Raw genomic sequence first — 11,125 nt, 5'->3', positions numbered from 1 at the left:
ACAAGCACATGGGTCATTTTTGCATAAAACATATTACACATCTGTTAAAAATCCCAATTATGAGAATGTTACTAATTTGAATTTAACCAGCAAATATTCTTACAATGGTCAATTCTTAAGTATGAAATGTATAAAGAATAAATGTAAGACAATTTAAGATGTTGTAGAGTATCAATATTAATTCACAAGTATGTCGTTTGGTATGCCTTGGAGTTCGTGGGACAATCGCTAAAATGTATACATGCCTGCCTCCGGGTGCGGGATTTTCTCGCTGTGTTGAAGACCCATTGGTGGCCTGGGGCTGTTTTCTGCTCTTTGGTCGGGTTGTTGTCTCTTTGACACATTTCCCATTTCCATCCTCAATTTTATTGAGATCGTATTATATTTCATTTGCTTCTCCAATAATGTCATGAAAAAGACTATCATATAATTATTCTCATTTAATATAATCTCAATAGAAATTTCCTTTTAATATATATGACGTAAAAAAATTCTATATTTCGAAGATCGTCCAATGCAATTTTATAAATTACTGATCCTAGCACGTATGCTCTACTATGTTTATTCTGCATGTTTTCATAATATTGATTTATAACAAACTTAAAGATATAAGCAATTTACATATGAAAAACAATTCAAACAATACGATTATTTTGAATTGATGATCAACTTTTCTTGTTTCTACATTACGCATACAGGATCTTCCAAGCAACATTTAAATTTAGTCTGCATCTTTTCCATTATATTATTGACTTTTCTTTGTAAAAGAATTTTACAGAATTTTAAAATATGCACATATAATATAAATTATAAATTTGATTTAACACAGTGGTCTACGAAACCAAATAATTAAAATACCGAAAATATTAGAAATCCAAATAAACAACTGAAAAATACTGGATATTTAAATTAAAACAACAACTATCAACCAAATATCCTGTTTCATATATATCGAGATGTAAAAGAATTTATCTTTGTTAGCGAATAGATTCAATTGTAGTCAAATATTGATTTGTTCAATCCTGTCTCACTGCAAAATGCATTATTGCTAATCCAAATCATCAGGTTAATCATACATTATACCTTAACAATGTGTTCAACACAAAACAAAATCAGAATGAAAAAACACCATGAAGATGTATTGTTTTAAAACTCTATAAAGAACTATTTCACCATGCAAGGATAAGCAAATTGACGACTTGCAATTTTTATTATATCAAATTTCATTTAAAATTCTGGCGATAATATTAAGTATTTCAAAACAAGTTCAAATATCAGTTTTGAGTGCTTATTACTGTTAAAAGGGTGGTTCGTCATAAATAGTAATTTTAATCTTCCTATTTAGGACACTAGACTAGTATCCTTATTAACCATTCTTTTAATAAGCTTACTTGACTTTATTTCGATAGTACCCATGAATTTTGAGCACAAATTTTGGAGTTCAGAGAATCTGAACGTGTTCATAATTTTTCAAACTTTAACATGATTTATTGATAATTTTAAGAAAAGTCTTACTTTTACAGAATAAAAACCTTATTGATACAAATGACGATCGAAATAAAGTCAATCCCAGTTAATGGTGGAGTTCGTGCGGCTCAGTATTTATCTTCTTTTTTTTTAGCTTGCCTGAGGGAGTTGGAACCTTAGTTTCTTAGTAAGTTCTTAATTTATCAAAATGTCCTTTTGGTATTATGTTAAAGTTTACTTTAGACGAATTTTGCTTTTCTTTTTGGGATCCTATTTCGTCAAATAGCTCTTACTGATTCTATGAATTTACATATCCTTGGCTTTAAAATGTTAAAACGTTTGAGCGTTCCTGATAATATTAAATAAATAAAAAAAGCGCTTAAAAAAAATGAAAACAACACGTTATAAATTTCCTGCGTCCGAAGCGCTTTTCTGGATTTACCTTCATTAGAAAGTTTTGTTATAAATCATGTCAGGACCGAAGTACCGACTACTGAGCTGATGATACCCTCGGGGACTGATAGTCCACCAGCAGAGGTATCGACCCAGTGCTTAAAAAAATGAAAACAACACGTTATAAATTTCATGCGTCCGAAGCGCTTTTCTGGATTTCCCTTCATCAGGAATGCTCAAAAGCCAAATATTTGATAGCCAAGGATGTATAAGAACCTAAACAGTTGAAGAGCTATATAACCAAAAAGGACCTAAAAAATAGCCAAATCCATTTCTGGTCAACTTATCCTGAGGGAGTTGAAACCTTAATTACTAACAATTTCAAAATTTATTTACGGAAAATTTTAGAAAAATTTGTTATAAATCATGTCAGTACCGAGTATTCACTACTGAGCTGATGATACCTTCGGCGACTGATAGTCCACCAGCAGAGGTATCGACAAAGTGCTGTAAAAAATGAAAACAAACCGTTATAGATTTCATGCGTCCGAAGCGCTTTTCTGGATTTCGAACAATCGCAATTCATAAAGTGTTTATATAACTTTTGTGCTGTTCGGAAAGAAAATCTATATACTCCTGTTACAGTCACAAATAAAGCCACATTCTATATGTACCTGTCCTAAGTGATGAGTCTGTAATTCAGTGGTTATCGTGGGTTGCTGCCTGTTATACTTGTTTTTTTTTTTGTTTACTGATTTGTCATAAACTAGGCACTTTTTTCGTTTGAATTGTTTCAGATTTTGTTATGTCGGAGCATTTATAAAAGAGAGGCAGAAGATACAAAGGGATATCCAAACACATCAGTCTGAGATAAACCGGCAACGCCAAGGCAAAAAAAAATGAATAAGTCAAAAGGAAAATCAACGGTTAAGTAAACAAAACATAGAAAACTAAGGACTAAGTCGTACTAACTACACCAAAAACTTGGGTTGACCCAGGGGCTCTGGAAGGGTAGAGCACCTTTTGTTTCCATGGAAACGCCGATTGATTGTAGAAAAACACGTCCTCCAAACGTAATATATGGGGTTAATCAAGAAATCAAACATATTGATGGTGTCATTTTCAGACAAAAATTTGTTCAAATCAAAGTTTGTTTTTGTTTTTTTTATAAAATATATTTTATCACACCCTTAAACCTGCGTTAGCCATTCGTTTTAATGAATAAAGTTCACAAATTTTAAGTTTGAAATGGTGGATACTTAGCCTTGTGTAAAGGGTAGAAACGTCAACTGATTTTAGAAAACAAATCATATGCTCTAACAGTTCTTTGGATTTTTTAGTATCCACATATGATTTTCACAACCTACAGAGAAGTTGTTTCAGAATGAAATTTGAAGCACGGCTTTGATTGCTGATAAAATTGATGTTTAAAGTTTGGAAAGCGATTTTCTCGACCATTAATCGGCAGACCAAGCAATATTACGTTCTTGGTAAAGAAACGTATGTGACTCTACGTTATTGGATTTGGTCATTGTCGAAGGCCGCATGGTAACTATAGTAGCTTAAATCCACGCTATTTGAACTCTGATGGATAGTTGTGTCCTTGGAAATCCTACTACATATCTTTATCATACAAATCTTTCCTATTGCCGAACAAAACATTTTATACTATGCCAGCATTTCGTTGTCAGAATTTATTTCCTTTCCAAAATAGATCCTTTTGGAATAATCACGGTAATGAAGTTGCAGTAAACTCTCCATGAAATCTTTAAATCTAGTTAAGACAGACTAACGATTTGCTTGCTAAATTTTTATTAGATAAAATAGATAAAAAACACGGTTAGATATTTTACTAATTTAAATGTTTTATGTAACCGAAATGCAAACTCTAAAATAACAGACACACGTAGTTTGTTCTAAAGGTCAAACTTCTGCATCAGTATTTGATCGGAATCAATTCCGAAGTGCCATTTTTACACCAGGTTCGTTTATTTTGGTGAAGTAGATGAAACAATGCAGTAATGTAATATAAAATTCCGCATTCTGAATCAGTATTTGATCGGAATCAACTCTTTTGGGTCATTTTTACACCAGATGCGTTTATTTTGGTGAAGTAGATGACATTGATGTTCACAATATCTTTTGTATAAATCAGTGAAAGTGTTGGCAACAACCGCAATGGGCATGCTCAACAGGAACAAGCCAAAGGTTGCGCACACTGATGCTAAAATCTGTCCATATTTTGTTTTGGGGTAAATATCTCCGTAACCTATTGTTGTCATGGTGATGAGAGCCCAATAAAAACTGCTGATTGGATCCGTGAAAGGACCATTCATTTCTACAATGTGTATAGTTATCCCAAAAATAATGGCTGAAATAAGCAAAACCAAAATAAGCAAGGACAGCATCTTCTTACTTTGCTTTATCGACAGAAGCATTATGCGTAAACCTTCTATAAAACGCTCAAGACGGAAAAATCTGAAACCGCGCAAAATTACCAAAGCATACGAGAAAATGAAGACTGATTCGTTCGAGTCTGGAAAGGCACTAACTATAATGTGCGCAAAATATCCAAATACAGACATGATATCAACAATATTTAAAAAACTTCGAAAAAATTCTAATTTACACGGACAAGTTGCTAAACGTAGCGTTGTTTCTAATGTGAAAATCACGTTGCATACATGAGTTACAACGCCAATCCAGTTATCGTGATCAGTTAGACGTTCTTTCATGCTTTCCTCTGATGTCACGTTTTTATTTTCCTTCGTATTCCGTCCAGTTAACTCAAATGATTGTATTACTGATACAAGTATCGCTAGGCATACAACACTCAAGTAAAATATCTGCCATACCTAAAAAATGTAATAATACATGTAATTCTAATGATAAATACATGTAACTGAAAAGCTTGAATATTTATTTTATGTTATCTACAGTTATCTACTATTAGGAACAAATATTGTTGCAGCGTTGGTTAATCATTTATCAGAAGAACAATTTTCGCTTATGTTTGGGGCCTGTTAACTATTTCCTGCATGACGAGATAATGCAGAGATAAAGGACAGTTTGTGACAAATATCTACCTCCCTACAGATATCCTCGGGACCAAAATATTTTGAATATTCAATCGAAAACAAACGTGGAAGAGCTGATCAAACCAAAAAGGAATCTCAAGCATAGTCAAATCCGATCAAGGAATCAGAGTTTTGCATGAGGAAGATATATTTAATTCAAAATGATTTTCAAATTTATAACTGCAAATTTCAATCAAACAATATCCGCATATTCATGCCAGTACCAAAGTACTGGCTACTGGGTTAGAAATACCCTCGGGAACATACAGTCCACCAGCAGCCATACAGAACAAACGAGTATCCAACAACTAAATTACAAGAGAATAATGACAAAAATGAATGACGACTGTACAAAATACAAAGAATAATCGAAGAACATTGAAGAATTGGAAGTTAAAAACTGATCACAGGAAATAACAAAAATACAGAATATAGAAATTTTACGTGATACTAAAGACATATCATTTTTCCGTAAGTATATATCGTTATGGGTTCGTTTCGTCTATTTCAAAGATTCCTATTGATTATAAATATATTTTTATACACAATTTGTTTTCGTTAACATTATGATTTTTCTAAGAAATACACAAATATAAACATGAAGTACAACTGAAAGTTTATTAATGAGATCTTTTTTTGTTGTCTTGGTGGTATGAAGATGTTTTTATTATCCAAACAGCGACCTCCACATGTTTTGTTATTTTCATAGTATTCCAAACATTACGAAAGCAACTTTCTAAATTAACCTTTCAGGGACAGAAAAAAAAAACAGAAGAAAATGGTAACACCCCATCTAGAACCTTCGGTAAACGTGTTTTATCCATAGGGCATTGTCAACAGTGGGGATCAACTTTTTTAGAAATTCATGTAGTCGAAAACGGACTTTTGATCTGACCTATACCAACCCTCTTCGATTTTATTGACAAGTATAAGCTCTGCATCCTTGAACAGAGAAAATAAAATGAATCTATTTAGGCAGCCAAACAAAACATATATGAAAATAATTCTATACATTAAATTATGATAGATCGACTAAAGCTTCCAGTTTCTGATGTTTGTTTTTGTTTTGTTAAATTAATCCAAAAATGTCTCAAACTTTATTTATATACTACAGTAAAAACTTACTAATGCAAGATTCGATGACCTTGGATTTTCCAGTACATTCAATATTCTGCTTTTGACATTTGTAAGAGAGCTTTTCGAACTGTAACGAAAACAATTGTTTTGGAAAAAATATTTGTCGATAACATCGCAGGTCTTCAAGTCACTATCAACGGTATAGAAATATTTCCAACAACATGGGCCGAGATCAGTGGTTGATATTTCCCAAAATTCAAGCTCATCACGGATTTGCTCTACGCAGATGTTAGACAGAAAATGCAGTTTTCCTGTTCGATAATAGTCTAGTACCGACTGGAATATCACTGGATTTCTATCAAAGTAGTACACTTCGGTAGTTTTATCAAAATGTTCGCAGGTTTCAGAGATGTTCGCCAACTTTGTGTCCGGGTATCGTTGAAGAGTGCTCCTTTTAGTTACAAACGTTTGTCCACCGACATTTATTATTACTTTTTCAAACATCCTTGTTCGCTTTCTTCCGGCTGGTAAATTTTATAATCTATTTTAAAAATTGTAGTAACTAATGAACGGAAATTATCTACAATAATACTTTCCGATGTCCTCTTCAAAATAATTATATGTCAGTACACTACGTTTTCTGTATGTCCTTATTTTTGAACCACATACAGTAGATCATGTGACATGCAATAGCATAAAACATCGCCAACTACAAATGATTTGGATCGTGCAATATTGATATATTCTGCCGAATAACTATAATTTGTTCTACTCATTACACTATTAAAATTACTATTTATTTTAATAGTTGGTTTGAAATTCCGTGTTTAACTTAACTATATCAGAAAAAGATGAGACATCTCATGAAATTTTAATCATCATTTAGTACGCATTCTCATATATCTAAAATCTGAACTTAAATTTCCTTTATAATATCAACTGTTCCGTTTGAATTTCAGCGTTGTATTTAGCAATGCTCTTATCTACTCCTTGAAATTCGTGTATTGCCAATCAACTGATATCCTTATCATACTTCCATGATAAATTTGCATCAATATTTTATACCTTGTACTTAAGCATGAACATCCTGTTGATGAACAGCTTACACATTGTGTGATTAGAAAAATCAATTCAGACATGTTTTAAATTAAATATGTATTTTTCTGTTTTTTCATTGTTAGATTTTTACATTAAAACAATCAGGGATCTGTAATTCAACTATAGCTTCATATTTTGCAATTACATAAATAAAATCATTTGAAATGGAAGCCAACCAGGGGAGGCTTCTTATGAAGTTGAATTACTACGTCGTTGTACATTTCATGTTATATAATTTTTTTTTTATATCAATGCCGAAATCAATATCTGTTGAAAGCAAGCACCTCCATTTGCGTATCTTTACTTAATACAAAGCGAACAGAGACATCTAAGGTGAAAAAAACACAGACAGTTATATGAATTATGTAGACCTTTATTTTCATAGAAAGTTATATTTTTTACTTTAATCTGGGAATTCTTTAAAAGGGTATTGATACTTTGTGAGAAGAAATATAACCAATCCAAAAACAAAAAAAAACATGAAAAGATAATTTAAACAATTCAACGTAATTCATGTGAAATAACTGCATGTTGACCTCTAAATATATGTGTTCTACTTTTGTTTGGGTTGCTTCTTTATCTACGTGTACTCATTATCTCCTTTCACTTAAAGTGCATTGGTTATCTCGTTGTGTCGTTAAAATTGACAATGGAGTTCATGAGTAATAGCAAAGACTGGTCGGTGTAGAGTCGAATGGTGTACCTCAGTATGGCTTTGTTTTTCTTCGTTATGCTAGCTTGTGAGTTAGCCTCCAACAATCAAAAGTAGCGTGTCGGTCTAGTACAAGTAAAATCTATGGTACAAATTAGTGCAATGGCGAGTTTGCATGTGTTCATATCTCCATAACATGTTATCGTCAATACTAATGTTCAATTTGCCACTGGATATTAATCAGCAAAACTATAATTCAATCAATTAATCAGTGCTAATTATAGAACGCCAGGGCCGTCTTCCTTATTACGTCGTTATTTTTTTAGAATTTCTTATTTTACATTTACGTTATGTGTTTTAACTTGTCTTAAAGTTATGTACTTCTGTTTTTATGCTCTGTATAGTTAAACTCTTGAGTTATGTTGTTTTGTTGTTACATTATGTCGGTTTATATTTACGTTGTGCGGTTCTATCTCTCCTTTATTTGATTTCATCTTTATGTTAAGTAGTATCATGTTTACGTGCAGTGCGCATGTATACGAATTAATGCGTTATGAAGTTCTACAAATGTCATGTACATACGATTCCCTATTGCCCTTGCCGAGGATATACTATAAACCAACTAATTGTTGCGAGCGATTTATTTTCGCGACCTTTGCGAATATAAATTGTCACGAATACGTAACATTAGACCTTTCCATATATAATTACATCATGATAATAAAAAACAACGCAAAAATAAATTGATGCCGAAAAGCCGGAAAGAAAGGGCTAAACGCGAAATACAGTTTCCGCGAAAATAAGTTCGTTTACAATATTCATATTGATGATGGTTTGAATCAAAACAATATGTTATAAATTTAATATTAATACAAATATAGAAATGATATCAATAAACATAAAAGCAGGAAAGTACTACAACTGTGAATAGAATGTGACATTAGCAGGCATAAATCCTGTTTCTCCTAGTGTTCTAAGTCCAACTTGTCCAGTTGGTCCAATAGTAATCCATGTTATACTTCCATGATTAAGATGGAACCGTAGCCAAGTTTCTGGTGGAAGTTGTAATGCTCTGTAATAACAAACAAAAGGAACTTATTTTTTTGTCAATAAGGCTGCTCTCACAAGGCAGTTTTTTTTCATGGGAAAACAATGGAATCAAATATCCTGGAAAGACACTTTACCTACTTGTGTCTTCACCACAGACAAGTCCACAACAGTTCCAGAAACAACAAGACGCATCCAGTACCCATTACCGAACCTACCTATAACAGAAAAGGGGCTCTAAAACTGCTCATAGACGTGAACCAATTAAAAGTTTCTAGATCGGATGAAATCCCAAACTGAATACTCATTGAAAGTGCAAGTTAAATAACACCCGAACTGATAATAATCTTTTCAAATTATGCAGGCATTGCAGAGATCTAGAAAAGCAGGATTTTTTAAAATCATTAAATCGTCGACTCATATATGGCTACACATGCGAAACCCAGTCACAAGTCACTTAAAACGATCTTATGAAAGCATATACAACCAGACTCCAAACTGACATTGCCATCTTAGATTTTTCCAAAGCTTTTGACACCGTGCCCCATTAGAAACTACTATAAAAATTGACGAATATAGAATTAAGAGGATAATTTAACAACTAGCTAAAAATGTTCTTGACAAACAGTAAAAATGAAAGTGTTAGTAGAGGAAGAAGAACATGAAGACGTAACAATTGACTCGGGCGTTCATCAAAGCAGACTAAGGTTTAGAACCGTTACTCCTTCTGTGTTATATAAACAATATCCCGGATCCAGTCAGATTGTCAGTATGTGTCCGTTTAAACTATAGAACTACTTATTATTATTAGCCGATGGCTGCCTGCCTATTTGATAGAACCACCAAGATAATAAAATACCATGACATTCTTCACGAAGATCTTAAACATCTACTAGTAGAAGTAAGGACAAACAACTGGGGAATGAGGTTCAATGCTACATTATAAGCATACAAAACTAAACCCAGTAGTTGTATAGTTTAAACGGACACTTACAACTAGTCCAACATAACCCATGCTAATTAGGCCTAAAACATTTCAAAAATCTAAAATGGACGACTTATATATCCAACGGAAGAAATTTGAGATACTGCCCACAGGAAGGCAATGACAGGCATATAGTTTGCTATTCATATCTATGATGGAGTATGGAGCTATAGTATGGGACCTATACTAACTAAAAACATCAACAAGCTGAAAAGGGGTGTAGCGGCAGGCGACACACTTCATTACAGTAGACTATAAATTGAGAAAAGAAGGATGTTTCTCAAAACTGGAACTCCAAGAATTCCAGAAAAGACGATCATACTAAAGACTAATTATGTTTCACCAAGTAGACATGTTCTAGAACCAGACGAATATATCAAGAAAGCTAGTCCAAGAAAACAATTACTGTCACGAAGTTAAAAAATTACCATTCAAATAATGTTGTGGATAAAATAAGTAAAGAACAACACAAGGTGTTTTCACATTCCAACAAGCAAAACACATAAAAATATTCCGACTCTTTCTTTTTGTAAACAGAGATTGATTGGAACCATCGAGAAGACACTGTAGTTTGCGCACCAAGTGTTGAAAGCTTACAACTGATCTTGCACATCTTCAATAAATCGATGGCACTATCTCCACTGTTGTATTAAAGCCAGTATTGCGATCAACAACGTACTCATACACATACATATATTTATCTTAATATTCTAAGAAAGGGAATTCTACAGAGGAAGTGTTCATTTTAGAAATGAATTACTCTGTACATAGTTTTGCATTTTGTTGTATAATTTTTAGACAATATTTTGGTCGTTCTGTGGTATTCTATATTCTATGGTAAAAAGGAGCCCTGTGCTGATTCTATGCTCAAAGATAAGATATGATCAATATTTTGAATCTGTCTACAATGCAGATAAATCTTGAGTTCATTAAAACATTGACAGAAAAGGATAATCGTGTAAATCTACCAAAAAACAGGATAATGCAAAGAAAAAAGAGACATTTAATGAACCAAAACCCACAGGAAAATCTTGTGATATGCCTTGCAACAGTTCTATCCAAAATAGTGTTTTCAATTTTGAATTGAAATTATGAACTTTTGAATTGTTAAATTATCAATTTTTAATCGTTTCCTTGATTAATTTGTTATAAATGGACATGAATAATTACAGGTTTCATGTTTTTTATGAGGTTTTTCTGTATTTTTATGTGTATGAGGTAACATTTAGGTATCAGAACATTTCAGTTTTTCATCAATTTTTTTATAGTAATCATAGGAAAATTTTTATTTTCTGAATTTAGTTTCACCCTGCAAGCACTGAAATTAGA

At 32.5% G+C, this 11,125-nt stretch overlaps 1 protein-coding gene across 1 annotated transcript; it reads right to left on the bottom strand.

Moving 5' to 3' along the window:
• Window positions 1–3,655: 3,655 nt before the first annotated feature.
• LOC127712574 (potassium voltage-gated channel protein egl-36-like) lies at window positions 3,656–6,522 on the bottom strand. The gene is made up of 2 exons (XM_052219078.1): window positions 6,063–6,522; window positions 3,656–4,715 (listed from the first exon to the last, which is right to left on the bottom strand). Exons 1-2 carry the CDS (start codon window positions 6,516–6,518, stop codon window positions 3,909–3,911), a joined length of 1,263 nt encoding a protein of 420 aa, XP_052075038.1. The 5' UTR covers window positions 6,519–6,522; the 3' UTR covers window positions 3,656–3,908.
• Between the last annotated feature and the right edge of the window lie 4,603 nt (window positions 6,523–11,125).

This window comes from Mytilus californianus, unplaced genomic scaffold (assembly GCF_021869535.1).
Source record: "Mytilus californianus isolate M0D057914Y unplaced genomic scaffold, xbMytCali1.0.p SCAF_8, whole genome shotgun sequence".
NCBI classification, from domain to species: Eukaryota; Metazoa; Mollusca; class Bivalvia; order Mytilida; family Mytilidae; genus Mytilus; species Mytilus californianus.
The sequence above is the reverse complement of the archived record's forward strand: the minus strand, read 5'-3'. Positions and strand labels throughout refer to the sequence as shown.